At 42.9% G+C, this 24,002-nt stretch overlaps 1 protein-coding gene across 1 annotated transcript in view; it reads right to left on the bottom strand.

The window, feature by feature from the left end:
• Positions 1-24,002, bottom strand: part of AQP9 (aquaporin 9) — a 38,572-nt gene that overhangs the window by 2,356 nt on the left and 12,214 nt on the right. The window contains exons 2-5 of the mRNA XM_008581196.1: positions 13,833-13,959; positions 8,446-8,583; positions 6,899-7,017; positions 4,287-4,504 (exon numbers count right to left, since the gene is read on the bottom strand). Of these exons, the coding sequence (XP_008579418.1) occupies positions 4,287-4,504; positions 6,899-7,017; positions 8,446-8,583; positions 13,833-13,959 (602 nt within the window). The remainder of the gene's footprint in view (positions 1-4,286; positions 4,505-6,898; positions 7,018-8,445; positions 8,584-13,832; positions 13,960-24,002) is intronic.

The following is a 24,002-nucleotide window of genomic DNA, read 5'->3' as shown; positions in this document are numbered from 1 at the left end:
AGTCAATAAAGGCAATCAAAATAAACAATAAAGAAATGTTGTTAATACAAGGTTGTTAAATCTAAGGTAGGTATGTGAATTACCTGCTAAACGTAATTTAAATCAGTGCTTACATTTTAGGTTATAGTTCAAAGTTACTCCTGAGAAGGATTTTGTGCCATGATTCTCTCTCTCTTCCAGAAATCTTCAATGTCAGTAGATTATAGTAATGGTATAGTTCTGGGGGAAACAGGTATCTTTGTGAATTGTCAGCATTGTTTTTTAGAGAGAGGAAATCCATTTAAATAACTACGCGGGACCACGAATGCTCAGAAGCCAACAAATCTATAGAGAATATTGTTTAAGAATATACACATTAGAGATAAAACTATTTTTTAAAAGTGGGGGAATAATACACATAAGAGTTCGGGATAATATGGGAGAGGCAGGAGAAACAGGAGGAGCACGCAGATGTGTATGAGGATTTCACAATGTCCTGGGAGGATCCCAGAAGGATTTATAGCTGTTCTTTTCATTGTTATGCTTAATAACTACACATATGTTCCCTGTGGCCTTTTGTTTATATTAAATTTTGATTAGAAAAGATAATACAGGAAATAAGCAGAAAACAAGAGCCCTGTCCTAGATCCCATGAGACCTAGTTCTAATGGAATTAGAAATCAGGACTGTCTAGAAGGTCTTTGTGCAAGTCACCCCTGCTCTGAGCTGCAGTCCTGTGTGCATGGTCCCTTCCACATGCAGCATCTAAGTACTGTACTCCTAGAAGTCTTTGATCACCAATGCAGGCTTGACAGAAGAGCTCTGAGGCTGAGCACAGCCACCAGATGTCACTCTTACTGCATGAAAGAGAGGACCCTACACTGGTGCTTTCATAGCTCCCTTTCCCACACCCCCAAATCCAGATGGATTTTTCTAGGAGAGGCACGTGGAGGGTGGCTGCTTCTCCCATCTGGCTGTAAAGAACCGGGAGCCTTCTCTGGAGGTCAGCACATGAAGCGAGTATAACCTGCCTTATTTAGTCCATGATTTTCCTTTTATGACAAAAAAAGAAAGCCCTGTCATTTAGTTGCAGATTAAGGTCCAAGATATCTGCCAGGGTACGTGTCTTCCTTTCACTGGCTGGACCCTCTTACTTCTACCAGGCTGGACACATTGTGCCATGGTCACAAATCATAAATGGAAGAGCTCAGAAGTGGTTACCGGCCCGGCCTGGTCTTTCAGGCACACAGGGTAGTGATTATTTTTACACTATGATTTTGGGGATGCCAGGAACATGTGTATGTCAATTGTCTAAAAGACCATCTTAAGGGATTCATTACTTTGGGTAAACTATTTGTAAAAATTAATAATACTCTAGAGGACTTTCACCCATTAAGTCACTAACATTCTAATGTAAATTAGCAGAGAAAACATTGATGAGAAACATCCTAATAGCTAAAGAAAAAGCAAGAGTCGGCCCGTCTGTTGGCTCCTGCCCTTGTCAGAGCCTCTGGGACCGCACTCTCCCTGCCGTCCTCCACTGCTTGCCATTCAGGGACAAGCGAGGAGCTAAGATAAGGCAGTCTTGGTTTTACCTGAGACCCTGGGTGTAGGCCCAGGTAGGATATGTACTGAGATGTTTACCTTGGATACACAACTCTGAAGGGATGGGACACTCTAAGGATAATTTGGAGGCCTGTTATCCCTCAAAGGTTTTTTTTGAAGACTTTTTGGTTGAGAATTACCAGCCGACCTAGCTCTATCCTAACACGTTTCTACTCTTCTACTCTCTGTCTTTTCAATCCATCTTACATGGTGATACCAAATTAATTTTTCTAAATTGATGTTTTAAACATGCCAAACTTCTGCCCCAAATCCCATCCTGCTCCTTATAAACAACAGAATAGGGAGCAGAAAAATCCAGAATCTCATTCTGGGCATCTGGGTCTTCTGTGGTCTGACAATTGCCCTTTCCAACCTTCCAGCTAGACTAGATCATTTGTTATTTTAACATTCTGTCTTGGAGTACATAGTCCTCTCTGTCTGAGATATCCTTTCTGTCAACCATTCAGGCATGTCCAAATACTACAAAGTGCTCCCATTTCCACCCCCACAGTTCCTAAATTTGGAGCTGTAAACCTTCTCTCAAATCCTAGAGTCAAATTAGTCAAATCTCCTTAATGGCACTTGACAGCTTCAACTTTGTGTAAGAGCCTATGCTATAAGCTCTTAAGCAGAATATAAACAAAAGTGAAGAACAGCACCTGGGTCTTACCATCGCTAGCATAGGGCCTTGAGTAAGAGATCAGGTAGCTGCATGAATGCACAGATGGATGCATGAAGGGAAAAGACCCTGACACTAATTAGGGACATGGCGCTCAGAAGGTGGAATTAGGTGAGTCCAGCACTCTCCCACAGCATTCGCCTACCATACACTTAAAAAGGTAAAGAGAGACCAAGTAAGATCTGTACCTGTTTTTGAACCACCATGACTCTTACAGCTTTGGATGCACCAGGAAGGAGAACTCAGAGGGAGGCCTTGGGGTGGCTTTGTTTGAGAGGTCCATGTGAAGCTAACAGAGGTGACAGGGGTGGGGGATGGTAGTCTCCTAGAACTAGGCTCTGGAAGGTGGGATTGAAGGAAACTCATGAACTAATTCCATACTCCAAGAATAAGGAGATATTTAGGAAATATGTTTTTGATGCTCCATTGGAAGAGTACAGGGGATCCTTCCCAGTTGGGGATGTTTTGTTCAATTTTTTCATGTTTTAGAACAGAGTTTCTCAACTGCAACACTATTAACATTTTGGACCATATAATTCTTTGTTGTGGGGTCTGTCCTGTGCATTGTTGGACGCTTAGCAGCATCCCTGGCCACTCTAGATGCTAGTAGCAATTCCTCCAAGCAATGCCAAATGTCTCTAGGCATTGCCAAATGTCCCTGGGGTAAACTCACCCACCTCTTTTTGAGAACCACTGTTCTAGAAAATTCATTTTCTTGTCAATTTCTTGAGGATGGGGAATGTTGCTTGATTCTCCTTGTATCCTTCAACTCCTAGGAGATGTCTGACACATAGCATTTGTTCATTCTTCTATTCAATAATTTTTTATTGAACCTTTCTATGTGCCAGGCCCTATTCTAGGCACTGTAGATACAGCACGGAAAAAGCTGTCCAGGTCCTCATGACGCTTACATTCTAGAGGCCCTGAATGACATCTGTGGTGGCAATCTGAATGGTATCAGTTATTTTAACTGCTTGTTTTTCACACTAGTAAAAAGCAACCCAAACTTTTATTTAAATAAAGCCATGATGTGCATATGACTATATGTACAGGTCAGCATTTAGGAACAGTCAACTCCTTTGTTCTCATAGCAAACGCTAAAGTAGAATTAGTTCACATGTGTTTTCCCTACTTCCCTTTCTCCTGTTAGAGTCCTGTTTCCTGATGACCCAAGGTGAGTTCCTTTCCCCTAGAGAGCTGTCATGGATGGGGGTGGGCATCTATGGGGAGAAAGTGGGAAGGAATTAATGGGCAAAATCTGTCCCAGGAGATTGGCACCAACAGTTGGCATATTTCCTCAGCACATTCTGAAGTAGAAAGCATGGGGTCTTGCCATTTCCTGGGCACGGGCTCTATTTTATGTCTGTCCTGTCAGGAATTTCTTAATTTTCATATCTCGAGACCAAACTCAGCTCTCACTTCAGTCATGCCTTTCCCAACTTCCCTGGCAGAGTCATTTGTGTCCCCTCAGCTCTTTTAGGGGTTGTCAGAGCACTCATTATATTGCTCAAGGCAGTGTCTTTGCTGATTTTGGAATTTCCTTGCCAAGCACAGTGACAACAGAGTAGTGTTCAATAAAGATCTGTTGAATGAATGAAGTGTAGGGAGCACGGTTCGCAAGAAAGAGCCCTGTAGTAGTATCAGAAGATGTAAATTCTCATCCCAATTTTGTCACAAAGTGAATCTGTAGTCAAGTTGGACAATCAAAATGTTCACTTAAAACCTTATACTAATTGAGGGATTATTATGATTATATGGGACAGGCCTATCTCTACTGAGTTTACCTAGAGCCTGCCTATCTCTTTCTCTCTGTCTCTCTGTCATACACACACACACACACACACACACACGCACTCACATCATGCCACAAAACAGCAATGAAATGTCCCACAGTTATGACCAGAGTCATAATTAGCATGGGCTCTCTCATCTGAGTCCTCCTGGATCTGCAAGTCAGAGCACAACCCTCCCTGATAAGGTGCAGCCTGAATCTTTCTTTCTACTCCGTACCATTGTTACTTACGTGAAGACCTTAAACCCCCATCCTGCCAAAGCAGTGAAAAGTCTGGGACTCAGGTCTCGAGCTGGGTTCATGGCACAGCCACTGTTCAGTCCCAAAGAGGAAGAAAGGACAAAAACCAGGAGGCCAACGGCAATGGGCTCCAGGCCTTTGGGGACTCCCAAGTTTCTGGAGTCAAAAATGGCAAAGACAACCAAGATGAGAAACGTGGTGGACACCACCTGGAGAGGGAGAAAATACACAAGGAGTTTAGTCTGTATTCTGCTCACTTGCCCACCTCAAAATTCACCCCTTCATATTAAAAATAAACCTAGAAATAAGTAATATATACTGGATGAGTATGTTGTTCTTCTTTTCACAGCACTCCTAGAAGTAGATACTAATATAATTCTCACTTACAGATTAGTTTCCTGCCAAGGTCGCATACTTAGTAATGGCAGCCAGGTTTAGACCCAAAGAGTTTGGCTCTAGAGACTGTTATCTTAACAGCCATGCTGTCCTGCTGAGCTACTACCCAGCTGAATAGAGAGGCAGACTGCAGGCTGGAAAAACGAACTAAGGGCTTGTTCAAACTGGTGAGAAAAACAACATGAGACACCAACATGTAAATGTGCAAGGAGAATGAACAGAAAATTCATAAAAGAAAAATAGAATCAGAGAACAAGTGAGGAAAACTGGTTTGTCATAAAAGAAATGCAAACAATGTCAAATGTTAGGGAAAGAATATCAGTTCTTTAAGGTTTTTCTAGTAGAACTAAATATGTGACACACTTTGAAAGAAAATCCAGCAATAACTTAGCAATATGCATTTCAACATATAAATTTATTTATGCAATTTGAAGCTGTTGGATATTTGAGAATTATATCATAGAAATAATATAAAACATGGAAAATTTCATGAAACAAATATGTTCACTAAGAATTATTTATAGTACTGAAAAACTGGAAGCCACCTAAGTACATATCAATAAGGAAAGAGCTAACTGTGTTATGCAATATCTGTTTTGTAGTCTACTATATAGCTATCAAAATCTATAAATATAAAAGCTATATGATAACATTAAAAAATGCTTATGACATTAAGCAAAAAAAAAGATTGTATGTGAATTATGTTTTATTTTTAAAAGCACACACAAAAGAAAAATTGTAAGAGAATATATAAAAATGATAAGAGGTTTTCTGCAGTGGCAGGTTATAGCTGGCGTTTTCCCTACTTTCTATTTTCTGAACTTTCTAAACTACTATTTTACTTTAACAGCTAAATGATAGCTATTATTCACTGAAAACTTACTGTCAGTTACTTCATATGCTTTATCTCATTAAAACTTCATAGTAACTTTGTGAAGTGGGTCCTATTATTATTCTCAGTTTATAGTTGAAGAAACTTGGGTAGAAAGAGGTAAAGACACTTGCCCAAGAGCATACAGTTCATAAGCAGACTTCCTTCCTTCCTTCCTTCCTTCCTTCCTTCCTTCTTTCCTTCCTTCCTTCCTTCCTTCCACTACCCTGCCCAAGATGACCAACAGCCTTCTTGAGACACAGTGAGGGAGGAAGAGTCTGTTGGGTTGACAATGCTGATCTTGCCACAAACTGACCAAAACAGTTGTGCTGTTGGCTACACCACAGATGCTTGGGTACCAGCAGCTTGTTTAAATGTCAGTAAGACAGAGACACTTTCAGCTACCTTGAGAATTTGGATAAACCTTTGCACATGTTGAGACAGGTAGGATCCATAGTACCTGGGGCTCAACTACCTCCTTTTTTTTTTTTTTTTTCCCTTTTTGTCTTTTTTTCATGTCCGGCAACGGATCGCAACCCTCAGTGACGCGCCCGTACCGGACCGGCAACGGGATTGCAACCCTCGGTGTTGCGCCCGCACCTCGCTCAGCCAGTGAGCGGGAACCGGTCTGTATGTGGGATCCGAACCCTCGGCAGGAGCGCCACCGCGCTCCCAAGCGGCGCACTGTAGCAGTGCGCCACCGGGCCAGCCCTCAACTACCCCCTTTTTTTTTTTTTTTCCCTTTTTGTCTTTTTTTCATGTCCGGCAACGGATCGCAGCCCTCAGTGTCGCGCCCGTACCGGACCGGCAACGGGATTGCAACCCTCGGTGTTGCGCCCGCACCTCGCTCAGCCAGTGAGCGGGAACCGGTCTGTATGTGGGATCCGAACCCTCGGCAGGAGCGCCACCGCGCTCCCAAGCGGCGCACTGTAGCAGTGCGCCACCGGGCCAGCCCTCAACTACCTCCTTGAATTGTGATATAAATGTGTTCTCTTGTGGCATCCACACTTAGACCATTTGCACAAAAGTGATGACAATAGTAAAGTGAACTCCATTTTCCTCTACAGGGGATGAAATGTCCAGTCATCCACTCTTTTTTGGACCTAAACTGATGTGAAACAAATGTATGTATTAAAGAGAAAGCAGGAAACTCTTCTAGTGGTATCAACTTCCAAAAAGGCAAAAAATTGTCAAGAAAGCTTGGGTTATGCCCAGTGATTTCTGACTTTGGAAACACGACCTTTCCCTTCTGATAAGCCTATAATACGCCAATGCATTCCCCTTACTAGGTAATGTCCTTTCCCCCAAATTAGGTCTTTGTTGAGTCTATACTTACTTGGTCAGCAAATGCATTCATCAGAGAAAGATATGGAGCTGGGTATGTTGCAAAAATGTGTGCTGTTGCATTTTCTCCCTCGATGAGCAATTTTCCACCAGTAAAGTGCATAAGCCCATCTATGGAAGACAAAGCTCTGGCACATTAGTGTTCTCTGGGAAGGGATGAAGGAGGCCCATGCCAGGCCTTATGCTAAACAACCGCAGTCAAACACTCAGGTCGAGCTTGGCATATCCGTATCATTTGTCTCTCCTGCCTTCACAGTGTGGTAGTTTTAGAGATGCCCAGGGAAATCCCAGGATGGCGGGTCAAAGGTTGAAAGCCCTTAGCTGCCTTGGATGGCCCACTCCAAACTAGAACCAAATTTTTAGCCACTGGGGACCTTGGAACCAATCTTCTTTTGGGAAAATTCTTGGAATTTTCTACGTCAACCTAAAGCCAAAGTGAGGCTTGGACCTGCTGTAGGCAGAATTTATCATCTCCAGAGGGTTCTCAGTAATTTATAATCCTCAAAGGGTTCTCCTAACATCACTCCAGAATTTGAGGGTGTCACAGTATAGTAAAGACCCTCTTAGAGCTAGGGGGATGGCAGCCACCAATGCAGCCAGCACCCACCCCAAGCCTCTTTTGCCACAAAGGCTGGCTCTTTGAATTCCTGGTCTGGTCTTGATTTCCTCTTTAGTCCTCTCAGACTCTAATTTTCAGAGAGACACTCTATGGAGTGTCTAAGGAGAGGCCCTTTTCCACAACCTGTTTCTCTAAGGGTTGGTTCATAAATCCTAGTTCCTGAGGTCTTCAGTTTGATAGTCATAATGTATTGGGACTTGCCTTGGTTAAGACAAAAGGAACGGCTCTAACACGTGATTTCATGGAACCCCATGATTTTTTGCTTTGAACTAGATGACTTGAGAATCATCAAGTTCAGTTCCCTCATTTTCCAGAGAAGAAAATTGAGTCCAATCAAGTCAGATGACTTATTTAAGTCACATAGCTACTTACTGACACAGCCAAAAACTAAAGCCTGTGTCCTCGATTGCCAGCACTGTGATTTTTCAAGGACTGTTGCAGAATGGAAGCCCTGGTTGTTTACTAGAAGGGGGATGAGGCCCCCACCCAGCCCATTTCTCTGCTATGCTCCTTCCTTCAAAAACATTTTCCCAGATTCCTTCTCTGCATACTTACCGGTCATACCCTTTGCCACCAGTCGACACCTCCTTTCTCAGCCAACCCAGAAAAAAGCAGTGGAGAAACCACTGGCCTCTTGCTCCTTCTGTGCACGTTCACGTTGTAGTGCTGGTTAGGCCTCAAGACAGGCCTCCTGAAGTTCTTCCCCGCAGCTCACGTGTGACCATTTTCATTAAGTGGCTTCATGAATTTGCTCTAATGAGAATGTTGGCCTCAGTATCTTAGACTTAGAACTAACCTTCTGTCAACTGTCTTAGAATGCTTCCTGTTCTCATTTTATCTCACCTTTTCCTACCAAGTAATTCTGACTTTCGGGTTATGCTCAGCTGTCCATAACCTTTGGTCTCAGGGGCCCGACTCACCATAGTAAATGCCAAAGAGGGCTGCAGCCCCCAGAAAGGCTCCCAAGAACTGGGCTCCCACATAAAATGGCAATTTGAACCATTTCATCCGTCCATAAAGACACATTGCAAATGTCACAGCTGGGTTGATGTGGCCACCTGCCAGGAAGAGAAGATGATGATGTTTAGGGATGGCAGAGGGTAGGCCAAGAAGGAGGATTATTGTAAAGAAAATGTTATCTACAGACCTTGTACAGAACTCAGTCTTCTAGGTAGAGAACTAATGTGAGGAGAACTATATGGGGGGGAGGGGAGAAGGGGGTACTAATCATCCCCATGGCATCGTAAGGTACTGTTTAGAATATTCATCTTTATGGGGAGGGAGTCAGATCTAGAAAGAAACTTGTATTCAAGTGGCTCATTTTTTTTTTTTTTTTTTTGTCTTTTTGTCTTTTTTCCGTGTCCGGCAACGGATCGCAACCCTCAGTGTTGCCCCCGTACCGGACCGGGGACCGCTGACGGGATCGCAAGCCTCGGCGTTGCTCCCGCGCCTCGCTCAGCCAGTGAGCGGGAGCCGGTCTGTACGTGGGATCCGAACCCTCGGACGGGAGGGCTGCCGCGCTTCCCAAGCGGCGCACTATCCAGTGCGCCACCGGGCCGGCCCCTAAGTGGCTCATTTTTTTTTTTTTTTGTCTTTTTGTCTTTTTTCCGTGTCCGGCAACGGATCGCAACCCTCAGTGTTGCCCCCGTACCGGACCGGGGACCGCTGACGGGATCGCAAGCCTCGGCGTTGCTCCCGCGCCTCGCTCAGCCAGTGAGCGGGAGCCGGTCTGTACGTGGGATCCGAACCCTCGGACGGGAGGGCTGCCGCGCTTCCCAAGCGGCGCACTATCCAGTGCGCCACCGGGCCGGCCCCTAAGTGGCTCATTTTTTATGGGGTTTTATCTGTCTATAAAGCAATAACCCCAAATAGATTGATATAAACTGTTAACTTCAGTTTTTAAAAAAGTCAATATACTTATACAAAGTGTGTATAAAGTTTAAATCTATATCTGGCAATTCCTCAGTCCATGCCCAAAGAGTTTCAAAACAACCTTAGGACTGGAAAGAGATGTCTCTTTAAGGGGAAATGACCCTTGGTTGAGGGACTGTGCCTCTCCCTGAGATAAAGAGCTTAGTTTATGAAGGTGATTATAGCGTTTGAGTGGATTCTCCTCAGTTCCTCTGCATAAACAATATATTTCTCTCACACATAGTAGCAACATTTCTTTCACCTCAACTTGAACCAAAGCTAGAGAAATCAGCCTCCTGGATTCTCTAGCCACCAAGGCAGGTAGAGGGTTTGTTCTGTGGTAGGTCACTAACATCCCCAGCTGGCTTTGCTAGCAACAACAACATTTACTGAACACTTGCCAGACACTATCATAGGGTTATTATGTGCATTTGATCCTCTTAAGAACCCAGTGAGATGGGTACTATTCCAGTTAACAGGCGAGGAAACTGAGGCACAAAACTAAAGGAACTTTCTTAAGGCCACATGACCAAATCCAGGTTATACCACTTTCAGATATTCTTCACTATGTTTATAAAGTCTTCTCTGCCTTAGTGGGCAGAAAAATAAAAATTAAAAAATTAAAAAATCATTGTTGAGCATATAAGCTCACTTCCTGTGGAAGAAGGATGTTCATTTGAGGAATACAGATGACATTTGTGTGGAGGAAGAATCAGAGTCCCTGTCAATGTGATCATATTGAAATGTGGGCTTTCAGGTTGTAGACACACTTGGAAACAAGAGAGATGATGACGCTGGTGGTGATGATGATGATAATGACCCTGCACCACATGGCCTGCTACAGAACTGATAGCTGAGCTTGTTTCCAGAAGCCCTCCCCCTGTGGAGAAAGCTCTGCTTTTCCTGAGTTACGAAGCCAAAGTGGGCTTGCAGGGCTGGGGGTTCCGACTGCTGGCTAAACGACAAGGTTCTTTTCTTCACTTGTCCTTGCCTCTCAGGGGCTAAGATGAGCAAGAAAATGCCAACATGTCGAAACACAAATGATTTCCCAAAGCCTTACAAACACTCCAACTGTTGTGTTTTACTTTTAAATCCAAGAGAGCCACAATTATGGAGGCTAACAGGAGGACAGCTTCCCAGTAAGGCAGGAAACACGGGCTAGGAGGGGGTCACATGGTGCAGTGGGAAGTTCCTGAAGCCTGCCCTGTTCTTCTCCCAGAGGTTTCAGTAGCTGCCACCCAGCTGGCCTGGAGGCATCCATTGTGAAAACACCTCCAATCAAGTACCTGCCCTCAGATGAGTCCACCAATGGGAGATTTCTTTGTTTAACGAGCTCCTCTTCCAAAATAAAATTCCCCATAGGTAGGTTTATGTTTTTAGCCCCTCCCAAGCACCCTGAAACTGAAAACAATTATTCACCTTGGACCTCACACAATGCAAGGCACTTAATAGGTATTCAAGATATGAAAGGTGAAGAATTAAATAATCAGACACCTTATTTAGACAGCTTAGACTACAGAGATTTACAGAGAATTCAATCGTTTGGGGATCAGAGAGGGTGTGCCTGAGAGGGTGCTTTGCAAAGGAGTGAGGAAAAGGGTCCGAGAGGTGGCAGAAAGGATCAGAAAGGTGCACACTGACTCATGCTGGGGGCCAAGTGGCTACTAGAAATTTCTCCCTGCAGAGATGAGTGGTCACCCCTAGCTTACTACAAGGACAAGGCAGAGCAGTGTAGTAGAAAGAACATGAGTACTAGAGTCAGAGAGTCCTGCACTCCAATACTGGCTCTGCCAAGGTCATTGTGATGATCAGATTATTCACATAAAGAGCCCGGGGGTGCAGCTGGAGCCACGAAGGTGCAAGATGAAAGTCTAAGGTGAACAGAGTGAACTGTTTCAAGGTTCTGTTCTAGGCAAATCCTTTCCTCCCCATTACCCATAGACAATGCTGTGATAAAGATATTTTATTTGTCATTAAGCAAGGCTCTTTTGCTTTTTCAATATATTTATTTTACTTATAATATGCTACATCAAAAACAACTATGATTAGGCAGCCTAAAAACTGTGCAGGATGCTGCCTAGTTAGGGTGTTGTGAGTTCTGATTGACTGGATTTGATTGGCACATTCACAAAGGAGCAAGATGCTGTAACTTCTTTATAGTAATGTGATGTTTTATATGTAAAAGCCAAATGTCAGCTAATCTCATTTATATTTATGTTCTGTATACACTTGTTATTTTTGGAATCCTCAGAGAGGGACTCACATGTGCCCATAAACCAGTACACTGGCTGCAGCCACCATTAGCTGTGTCACCTCCCACACACAATCTTCTTCTCCTATTTCTGCAGCCACTGAAGCCAATACTGATGCTATCATCTGTGCGGATGTCATTGTGGGTTGTGTGTTGGCTCTGTATGTTCCCAAAGCCAACATGGAGCCTCAGGGAGCCTGAACTGTGCTAGGTTCCAAGCAGAGATGGAGTGAAAGGGACTCCCTTCCCACCCACTGCTATCTTTTACCAGCCAGGCTCAGACACTACTGTATTTGTATTTTGAGATCTCACAGTTTCTCATAAATAACTTGATCAGGTTCTGACCCTCACCTGGAAACACAGCCTCTAGTGAAAACAATCCCATCAGCTCTGGCTTTTACCTTTCTAACCACAGGGGCTTAGCCCCAGTGCAGGAGCCATCCCCTCACTCCCTCTTCTCCTTCCTGCTGATCCCTGACCTGTTTTCCTCCTGTGGTGACTGCCAAAGTCTCCAGATACATTGATGGCCACAAACAGATATGAGCCATTGTGGTGGTGAAGGGTATTAACTACATCGGTAGGGCCTGGGAGCCAATTAATCCTAAATTAACTACTTGATGATGCTCTGTTCAGGGTGTCATGCAGGCAGAATACTTCAAAACTATGTCTCCACCTACAAAATTGCTGAAATTATGCCCACATCTGTACTGCATGGTCTGTAGTATACACACGTATGTGAAGGAGTGGGAGTTCGTAGGGGGCAGCTGTAGAGCATCCTGCATGCTTGTTTTATGCCAAGAGTGTGCTTGTGTCTGGTTTCAAAGCCCACAGTCTAATGAAGTCTTGGCACATTCAGGGAAGTCCCCTGGTTATTCTTGAGCCTCACCTGGAGTTTGCCTGGAGACAGGCAGTACAGTGCTGAGATCACAGCAAAAGCTCAACAAGAGCTTGAGTAGAGACATCGCTCATGCCAAGCAAATCACATATACAGGAATCTGTAACTCAGACCATCCCAGGATCTGAGTATGGCTGTGATATGGAAAGGGTGCCAGCCAATAAATGACCATTCCAGGTGGCCAGTCCAAGAAGGCTCTCAGGGAGTCTCAGCAGTCATTCTTTAGCACCCCAATGGCAGCATCTGTTACCAGGCCAGCCAGCTGAACTCCAGGATCCTCTGTCAGGGTCATTCTGCCCAAAGGCCCTGACTGGAATATCCCTCCCACAGTAGAGCACTGGGAATGTTGTGTAAGAATGGGGACATAGCTTTGCTGTCAGGTAGACCTGGGTCACATCTTTGCTCTGTCTCTTTACCAGCTGCAGGACTTCCAGCAATGTACTGAATCCCTCTCAGCCCTAGTTTTCTCTGAAGAATGGAGACAGTAGTAGCTGTCTCAGGGTGCTGCTGTAGAGGACAAGGGAGAAGCAGATGTCTGGCACCCAGCACAGTGCCCAGCATGCAGTGGTTGCTCTGTTCCCTTTCTCCCTTATCACCAGCAGTCTCGCCTCAGTGTCTTGAGTACCCACGCAGGCTGCTGAAAGATTCAGAATGCCCGTGGTGACTGGATCATTTCCATGGCCCCTGTCTAAGTTCCCAGACTGTATTAAATCTCACCATTTCATTTTGCTTCTCAGAACCTTGCAAATGGCTCTTAATCAGCCCACCCCTCAAAGCAGAATTAGACTAAGATCTTCTAAGTCAGATCTGCACTTCTACAAAAGCACCGTTTATTTTGCAAGATCCCTAGACTCTCTCTGATTGCTGCGGATAAAGGTCCAAGGACTCACTTCTATTGGAGTGACCATCACTGAGCTATTCATAGGGCATCTGGGAAATGGCTTCCAAGTGTGGGGTAGAGCAAGTAAAAGATCACACTGACTGATGAAGAATATGCTGCAGCGCCCAGACTTACGAATGAATTAGTTGTGAGCTCTAACCCTATCTCTGTCTTTTGCTAAATGTTGCCTTTGCACAAGTCACTTACTATTTGTTGGCCATCTTAATTTTATCATCTATAAAAATGGGATCAAGTACATGTTCTTGCAAGGATTGTTGAGATCTAAATAAATTAAGGTATGTAAAGCTCCTAGCATTTGTGCTAGCACATTGGAATGGTTGAGTTAATAGTAGCTATTATTATTTCTTACCAGAGATACCTCCAGCCACATAAATGGCCATTACAACTGCCATTGCAAATCCAACATTAATAGTGACAATTCCTCCAAAAAGTCCTCGACTGAGGACAGCTTGGGCAAGACAGCCACATCCAAGGACCTGGAATGAGAGGAAAACTCAAAAAGTAAGTGAGGATGGCCACTGTTAAAAGCAATGGAAACTCACAGTAACAAGAAATACTTTTTTGAGCAAATCCATGGATTGAGCTGCCTCGAGCTTTCTACAAATCAAGTTGTAATGTTCCAGCTGTGCATAGGTAGCAAAATGGTGGACCCAGGGCTATATCCAGCTCTCAGACAAGTTTGGCTGGGCCTGCACACTGCTAAAATTTTGCCTGTATTTCTAAATCAGGTAATTTCACACAACGATCTAGGTTTCTGGCTTTTCTTTAAAATAAACTTTTTATTTTGAGATAATAGTAGATGCATATGTGAGAAATAATACAGATGCATTGTAAGAAATAATACAGAAAGATCTCATATACCTTTTAATCAATCATATCTGGCGACTTAGAAGGAAATAATCTCCTGGAGCAGAGTAGCAGTTGGCTGCTCCCTTTAAACAGAGCTTGTGCCTTCCAGATTGGCTCACTTGACTCATTTAGGTCACTTTCCTGGCTCCTGTAGGCATTTGAGTTTGAGATCCCTGCTTTGGCAGCTCCCAGTATAAGACAGATCAGGCACACAATTACACACACATCTGATAAGCGGAAATTATACACACATCCATGTGTACCATGTGTTAGAAAGAGTGTTTGATGTGCAAGAAAGCCAGGGAAAATTGTGAGGAAGTAGATTTGGCAATCAGGCTCTCCTTGCCCCCATGCCTTTTCTCTCTGATGAGGCTGTTGTGTCCTAGAGAACAGAGGCTGCAAAACCCATTGCTCCTCGCACTCCCTATGGCACCAAGCACAGTGCTGTGCTCATACTAAGCACGCTGCAAACAGTTGTGCAGTGAAGAGGAAGGTGATACTGAGTCCTCCACGGTCTTCGGCTGGTAAAGGCTATGTGGAGAATGGCATCGGTATTCAGAAAGGTTTGGAACAAATACATTATGGTACAGCCATTCAGAAGGCTACTAGGCAGCCATAAAATACAATGAGAGATATCTGTATATATCAAAGTGAAAAGATTCCCAAAGTGTATTAAAGTTAAAAAAAAAATCAGAGCAAAGTTAAAACATGCTGCCAATTGTATTAAAAATGTATTATATGTACTTCTTTTTACATACTTGGGCTCTTACCATGAACAAGGAACAGAAAAGGGGGTTGGACGCCCAAGGGGGTTACTGCATGGCTTGAACAGGTGCTGGGAGAAAACTTTTTGGTGTATACCTCCCTCTCCTTTTTTTTTTAACCATGTATTTTTTAGTTTTTAAAAAATGGGTTCTACATGTTCATTGAACAATCAGTTATAACCATTTATGCATAGTCCATTAAAGAGATATTTGGTGAAGGAGGTTTCTTGGGAAAGACAGAATAGCTACATACAAGTTTGGTATGAAGATAAGACAACAGAATGACCACCAGCTATCTTCATGCTGTGGTTTAAAAAGCTAGTGTGGTCCTGGAGGTATAAGTTCTGACTGTAGGGATCATTAGATGATCTTTCTATGTTGAGTTGGCCAAACTTTTCCTAGAATACAGAATCCAGTCTGGGTTTTATAATGAAAGAAGAGCAGCTTCTTACTGGAGGGAGGGCTTAGCATCAAGCAATAAATATTACTTAAGGGCAGGAAAATAGAGCACGTGAGGAAGGGTTTCAGTAATAAATATATTTCAGGAAACACAGATTAGGAATGAAGGCTTCTCAGAAAGACAATAACCAGCTATTGTGTCTCTTTATAAAGGATGGAAAGGGAAGAAACAGAAACTGAAATGGGAAAGGTTGCACACAAACAATTTCCTGGTAGTGATGAATTGATTCTAAATACTCCCCCAGGGCTAATTCGTGACGCCCTCCAGAGAAACGTAATTTACAAGCTAGACATATTTAATATAGACAGAATGATTTCAGTTTACTCCTCCCTGAAGGCAGAGAAACTACCTAAATGATCTTTTAACATCCCTTCCAGTCCCCAATTCTAAAATATCTACTTGTCTTAGTTGTAACTGTTGGACAGTAGGGAGAAGCAGGAAAGCGTGACGTCTCGCAGGTGGCACTTGGTCTGTATGTCACCGGCACATGGCGGTCTCTGACTTTTCTTGTGGTCTTGGCTCCATACTCTGTACTGAATGTTAAATAAAGTTGCAGCAGGAACATTTTCCTTCTCCCTTCTCAAAACAACCACTGAGTTCATTTCATAGTCTTCCTATTTTACCTAGATTTGACATTATTTTTTCTAGAATCCCTATCTATTATAAAACTGTCAGAATTAAAACCACATTGGTGCCTTTATTTCTTTTTTCTTTTCTTTTTTCTTTTTTTTTTTTTTTGTCTTTTTTACTGACCGGTAATGGGATCGCAACCCTCGGTGTCAGTGCGCCACCGGGCCGGCCCTATTTCTTTTTAATTTAATGCCAATTAAATGCCCTGCGCACACCCTCCAAGCTAACTGGCATTTTGGTAGTTATCTCCTGAAAAGAGGAACAAAACAGCACTGACAGCTGAGATGACCTGATTCAGGCAACGGGGGGTAAGAAGAGGCTCAGAGAGAGAGAGAGAGAGAGAGAGAGAGAGAGAGAGAGAGAGAGAGGATCGTCCTGAGCTATTACTGCTTTCCAAGTGAGCATCTTCCCTCTTCATGGTTCTGATGAGCATGCACTCGTGCTGGTCTAAAGGAAACATAAAAGCTTTAAATGGCTCCAGTGGACCCGGAGAGGTCTCTGCCCTGTCAAATTTCACTATGATTAATACTCTCCTCTTCCACCCTAGATGCTGAAATTGCTTTTCTAGGGGCATAATCGGGATAATCAATGCTGTGCACTGCATGAAGGGATCCGGAGGTGGGATGACCAACGTGGGGACTTCAGTTATACTCAACAGAATTGCCACTCAGAAGATTGCAGCCCAGATTTACAGCATTGCATCTCAATTTTTAAATATATTTACTATAGCCTGAAAAGCAATGAGGAAGACAGGTAACTGCTTCCTATCCCCTTCCCTTGGCTGCCTTGTCCCACCTGTATTCACAGCACCAGGGAAGCAGATCTCAAATATTTTAGTGTATCATGGTCTGATTGCTGGAGAATTGGTCACCCTCTCTGGTTTCCTTCTTTTGCATGCTCAATGTACTTTTTTCCTCTCAAAATGAGAGCACTGTCCTTGATGGTATTGAAATATGATTTCTAACACTATTTTCTTCTCTAACCTTTAAGAAATGACATGCCTTTTCCCTTCTTAGACAGAGAAAGAGCCCATATCATATCCATCCTGTCTTGAGTTTTCTGATCTTCCCATTTGGAAAGCTTATTTAGGCCCATCGCTCATTCAAATTCTTCGTGCCAAACCTAACCTCTCTTCTCTGAAATTCAGTGGTACTGTCTGTACTATACAATAAATACTTAGTTTGTTTCCCAAGTGCCTGATCTTGATTTCCTTATCTAGAAATCAATCTCTCAAGTTCCTTTCTATCCCAACAATCAATAACATGCTAGTCACTTCTATTTCATTCTGTCCCCTTGAATGTTTTGCTTGCTGAGTCTATCACCTGTTCCTCCACTGCAGGTCTTCTACAGAACTTCAAGGTCTCTTCTACTTTCTTGACAGGATCTAGCACCTGCTCAATATCTAGCTGCCTTCTCCAGAAGAGTCAGAAAAATCACAAAACCATGTAGGAAATGGAGGGCATGACAAAACCACAGATCTAGTCTTTACTGTGTTTTTCACTGTGTCCTCAAAGCTCCTCATTCACTTTTCATTCTATGCTCCCAGTAGCTTCACCCAACCTTCTCTTCTCTCATCAGCCCAACCCACCCTACTGCCTTTCTGAAAATAGCACCAACTTCTACTTGAGTCTGCAACTATCAATGAACTTGGAGATCAATGGCCATTCAGAATATCACAGAAGCATTACATTCTAGTTATCCAGCAGGGCATAGCTAACTACTCCCAAATTTAGGGGCTTAAAATGATAACATTTATTCTGCTTATGAATCTGCAGTTTGGGCAAAGTTTGACAGGGCACCTCATCTCTGCTCCTTCTGGTATCAAATGTGGGAGGTTCAGAGGTTGGACCACAGGAATTATCCAAAGGCTCACACATTCATGCATCTAGTGGTTGATGTTGACTGTCAGTTGATACCTTAGCAGGGGCTACAAATGGCTTCTCCATGTGGCCTGGCTTCTTCACACATGGTGTCTGGGTTCCAAGAGTGAGCATCCCTCACCTCTCAGCTATGCCATTATGCTGGTTCTGAACTCAACAGCACACAGATGAAATCTGATATAAGCATCCTCCCTATAACATCCTAAATAGGTGTTCACCTGGCCCATGCTGGATCACCTTTAGGGACAGGGAAGTCTTTACCACCTTAGGCAGCTAGTTTTATGTATGTTTTATTGTTCCAGCAGTTGGGGAGTCCTTCCCTATATGAAGTTGGAGGCTTTCTTCCTATTTCTTCTGTCTATTAGCTGCAGACCTGCTCTTGGTACCAAGAACAATAGGGCTGTGTCATATGCTAGGCATTGCAATAAGGAGAGAGCAGAATGCCATCCTCCCTTACCCTCACTGAGTTCTCTCTTCTTCTGGACACTTGTCCCTTCATCTTTGATCTCTGGGGTTTCATACTGTCAGTAAGTCTCACCTAGATAAGGTCTAAGTTGTCACTATCCCTCTCAAAACACAAAGCCCAGAAATGTACACAATCCTCTTGTATTTTTGTGTCACATTATGATGTGATAACTAGCCCTGTACCTTTTGACTCGTGCATGGCTTTTATTGCCATCTGGCAGACCACTTAGCCATGGGATATAAGTGTTCACATATTTACACCTGATTTTTTCAATTTTATCAGAAGATATTCAAGATAATGTATTGAACTGCTTTGTCTCTGTAACAGCTTCTAGTATATTGGAGGTAATTAAATAACCAGAAAAGAAATTATTTCCAGGTATGACACTTGGTGGCTGTGTAAATGAACATGTTACTTCTTAGTCTAAGCCTGCTTATGTGTTTAAAGGGAAATAATAATCCCTGCCAGGCTTGCTTCATACGATTTTTCAATAAAGTATCAAATGAGGTAACATTAGGCACTGTTTAAACAGCAAAAGTCAGTAATAGGTGCAGGATATTATTGCTTTTAGTATAAACCCAAAAGGAACACTCCAGTTCAGGGTAAATAAGTTAAGACAATGGAACCTGTGAACTTCACTGCTAACTCATTGGCTAGCGATGAAAACAGGGGGAAAAATACATCTATGACAGATATTAGAAATGGTTGCTGTTTCATTCCTAGTCATGGGATCAGATTTTGAGGGGAGAGGGGAAGTGGGAAGCTGATAAGATCAAGTAGTTTTGCCTATTTGTGATACTCTCCAAAGATGGGCCATTTCATAGTTGGCAGGTTTTTCATGCTTTTGTTAGGAAAGCCACACCAGAAAAGAGTAGGATAAATGCTGTGTTTATTATCAGGTTCCATGCATGGCAAGATCAGAAGAAAGAATTTCCATAGAATAGGAAGAAAGACCTTTCTTTGAAAGGCAGACTTCATACAAAAGGTGGATTGTTGTGCGAGGTACCCAGCCATTCCCAATCATCCAAGCCAAACCTTCCGGAATCATCTGGTATTCCTTCTCCCTTCTCTCCCTTGGTCAGCCCTAGTCAACCATTCCCATATCTTGCTGAGCCTTTTTATGAAGCCTCTGACCAGTGTCTCCACCTCCAATCTCTCCCCATCCAGTGACCGTGCCATTGAGCACCACATGCATCCCACCCCCCACTGCTCAGAAAGTCTAGCACCATGTCCTCAACCTGGTACTTGGGACTCCCCATGGCCTCGCCTCATGACCCCAGCCAAATTCTGCACAGTATTGCCCAGCATAAATCTTCTGCATCGGCCAGGCTGGCATCCAGTCACTCTGGGCCCTTTGATCTGATGACACTCCTTCCCACCTCTGCACTTCTGCTCATGCTGTGCCTTCCAGAAGGAATGTCCTTTCCCTGTGCCTTCCCCAACCAAACCCAATCTATTCTTGACACTGAGCTAAAATCCTACCTTCTCCGTGGGCCTTTCTCCTCCAACTGAAGCCCTGATTGTCCTCTTCTGCCTCCTCTACCACATCTATACATTTTCATTTCATGATTGTCATTTCAATCATGAGTATCACGTCCACCAGGGAAGCTCATTCTACTTTACATTCCATGCTCAAATAATATTTGCTGCAATATATTAAAATATGTAAACATAGGCAGGGGAAAAGAAACCATTTTCCCTGCTTTCAAGAGAAAGCAGAAAAACAGAGATAGTCAGTTTGGGGGTAGGACGTGAAAAGTAGGAGGTGTAATTTCTAAGAAATATCAGTTGGGACCACTGGGAAGCTCTCAGCTGAGCCATGACTGCTATGACAAGCTGTTTACTGCGCACACGGTGAAACTCAACATGATGAAATGATTACTACGAACTGAAACGCTGGGGATGGGGACAGGACACTCAGCCCACAGGTTTTGTTGCATTTGACCCTTCTCAAATCTCTTGCATATTTATTACCTCCTTTAAAGTGTAAAACAAGATGTCCCTAGCAGAATACATGGTGTATAACAGACACTCAATAAATATTTGTTCAGTGAGTATATAGAAACTAAGCCCTTTCGGAAAAGCAGAAGTTAATGAAGTTTAGGAATTCCTTAGTAAAATGTCAGTGCATGCAAGCTGGAGCCAGGGACCACCAGGGAACCTTGCAACCGTTGCAAGACGTCTGTGTTTCCTGTGTGCATTGAACATTGTCCAAAGATTTTTTTTTTTAAGTCTTTTTTTTTTTTTTACCTTTTGTGATTTGTGATTCAGTATTTTCAGAATTAATGAATACTAAAAGAAATGACAAGCCTGTGGGGTTCTTGAAAATTTTTGTAAGATCTCCTTGGGAAACTTTTTCATGGGCTGTGGAATAAATAATTCTGCATGACATGATTACCATCTTGACTCATCTGTTTGAGGTAGTGTGAATAAGGAATATCAACACTAGCTACCATCTATTTGGTGCATTCATAATGCCAGTTTCCATGCTAAGTGCTTTACCTATATTTCTTTATCATTACCCTATTACTAACTTCCAATCACAGTAGGAGGTAATTATTATTATCTCCATCTTATGGATGAGGAAATTGAGGCTGAGAAAGGTCAAGTAACTTGCCCAATGTTATATCACTGTAATGATACAGAACCAGGATTTGATCACAGGCCTGTCTTAGTCAGAGATCTGAGCTCCTAACCACTATACACTGGACCGAGCAAGAGGTTGTCAGAAGCAACCACGAATTAATGGCGATATTCAGGGAAGACACTGGGTTTTCCACAAGATGTGGGATAAGGGAACCAGTTTTTCTATCTGCATGTTGAAAGCAAAGGGCTGTCGGCTAAGGCTGAGGACTTGGAGACCCCAGGTAGTAGCTGTCTGTCACCAATCTATCCAGTATAAACAGCCTCATTGTAAACCAAATACATCAGTTTGAGAAGAAAGGACTGAGGCCGAAGCTAATTTGGGAGACTCCTTGTAGTTTCTGATCTTTGTGCCAGCACAAGTAGCTTTTCTGGTGACAACAAATGTGGTCACCCTGGTTCAGAGAATGCTCAACATTTGTGCTTTTCTACCAAAACTTCCCATTGACCTAGAGAAAAATCCATTGCAGCTCCAATCTCCCTTCCTTTCTCAGAGATCAATGATTATGTCCAGCACTTTCAGTTTATGCAAAACCTATTTTTCTGACCTTTTATTTGCTTGATCTCCAGCTCTTTTTCCATAGACAACTTCCACTAGAGGATCAAGAGCTCACCAGTAGAAAACTAGACTGAGGCAGAGTTAAGCCCTTTCATCTCTTGTTCTTTCTTGCTCTCTCTTTTCCTCAGTCTCTCAATTTTGCGGTCATCAACACTCCCACCCACCTAATGCTGAGCAAACTTGCCTAATACTAGACGTAGGTGACCTAGGTGGGGACACTGAGATAATGCTGGGATGCGCTTTTTCCCACACTGCTGAACCGTACCCACCAGCCACATAGATTTCTGTGGCACTGGCCAGCATTTGGGAGACTTATGTAGCATTCGTACTTATTCTCAACACTAAGACTCAAGGAGCAACTCCCCCTCTCCTACACACCCTTTTAGTATCTTTTACTGAACCAGAGCCTAAGAAGTAATGCAGGTGGTCATTCTAAAATACCCCAATACCTCCAAATCTCATCCAGCTGGTATTTATTTATTATTGTTCTTTTAAAGACTTTTCTAGGAAGCTAATATTCTCCTTTAATCCAGTAGTGCCAATTCAGGGCACGTTCGCTATGTGCCACATAGGTAGCAACAGTGTGGCCCAAGAACATGAGTTATGTATGAATGTTTACCTTGTACATTGCTGCAGGTCTTCTTGGAAATAGGAAAGGAATACACTTTAAATTAAAAATACCCTCAAGTAGGTAACTTGTCATTAAATGATACAAATGTTCATAAAACAGGAGTCAGCATTAAAGGAGCATATCTGTGGCAACACATAACTGATTTCTTTTGTATATGTTTAAATACATATACACACACGTACATATACATGTATGTGTATATGTGTGTGTGTGTACATATATTCTCATTTGGTTCCCATAATAACCTAAGGGTGAGGAAAACTCTCCTGTTTCCATCTAAAGAAACCTTGGGACAAAGAAATTATGTAATTTGCTTAAGGACATACAACTCATGAAAATATCTTTTTGAGCCCAAAGTTAACATTTGTTCGATTTTCATGTTCCTTCACTTACACTAAACTGCCCTCAACTGTGCCTGAGCCAAACGAGTAGTTCATCCAGATCTGTGCTTCAGAAGTCTGTCTTTCAAACAATCAAATTCTAGGATACTAAGATCCCCAACTCTACAAGTACCTCTAATTCTAGTTGGGATGTGGCATTGCTCAGCGGTTCCTTCCTTCCTGTATTCATTCCTCTATACGTATGGACATTCGAAGTTCCAGTGCCAAGCATGGTGCCCGGCGGTAGCAGGGATAAAAAAATCAGACATAGGTCCTCTGGGAGCTTGCAGACCAGGGGGACAGGTAGGATACACAAGCATAGTACAAGCCAAGGAGTAGTAAGAATCACAAGGAAAGCATGGCTGAGCTGGGTGGTACTGTCATTTAATGTTTTAAGCTTGGTAATGAGTGGCTTAAGCATTTATGCCCAGAGAAAGTACACATGGAGATATGATTTTGTAATCCAGCTTACTAAGTAGATGGTGGCTATTTGGACATTTAAGTCCCCCCAAAATTATTGAATCATTTGATCAATGCCTCAAATTACTGAATCACCAAACATGATACAATTAAATCTGAGAGGATATTAATATAGGCACAGGAGGGTATAACAAATTGGCCTAATGCGGAATTGGATTAAAATGCTAAAAGATCAAGATTTCTCTTCTGATATTGCCTGGAATAAAACAGTTTTCACACTGTTGCCTCAACCAATTTTGCCAGGTGGTAGAATGAAAAAGAAAAGGCCCACAATACTGCACATGCAGAAATTCAGTTTCCAATAGCCGGGCCTCCTGTAAACAGATGATATCAGACGGCAGTCTTAGACCCTGATGCTCTCCGCATTTGCTTTTTCCTGATGAGACTGTTTTGTCTTTGTAGAATGTGATGAAGGACATCTTTCGAGTAGAGTCACAAATTGGTACCGCATGGTAGAGGCCACCTATGAGCAGGAGTGACCTGCTCATAGATGTGGCTTTGTTTGGCTCATATGGTAATTCTTGTTTATTTTTCTTTTGGAAATTGCCAGTATTTAAAAATAGAAAAACGACACACGGAATTCTGGCCACTCTTGAAAAACTAGAAAATCTGGTAAAGTCTTACCCATTCCTGGTTGGAATAGAAAGAGTCTGGGTAGCAGATGTCCCTTAAGACTGGGCATACACTGTCCACTTCCCTCCTAAACCCACCATGTCTGCTTTACTCATATATGATTTCTGTCTGGTCTCAATAAGTTTGGGAATTGGTGCCAGTGAT

Source organism: Galeopterus variegatus, unplaced genomic scaffold (assembly GCF_000696425.1).
Source record: "Galeopterus variegatus unplaced genomic scaffold, G_variegatus-3.0.2 Scaffold91, whole genome shotgun sequence".
Taxonomy (NCBI): Eukaryota; Metazoa; Chordata; class Mammalia; order Dermoptera; family Cynocephalidae; genus Galeopterus; species Galeopterus variegatus.
The sequence above is the reverse complement of the archived record's forward strand: the minus strand, read 5'-3'. Positions and strand labels throughout refer to the sequence as shown.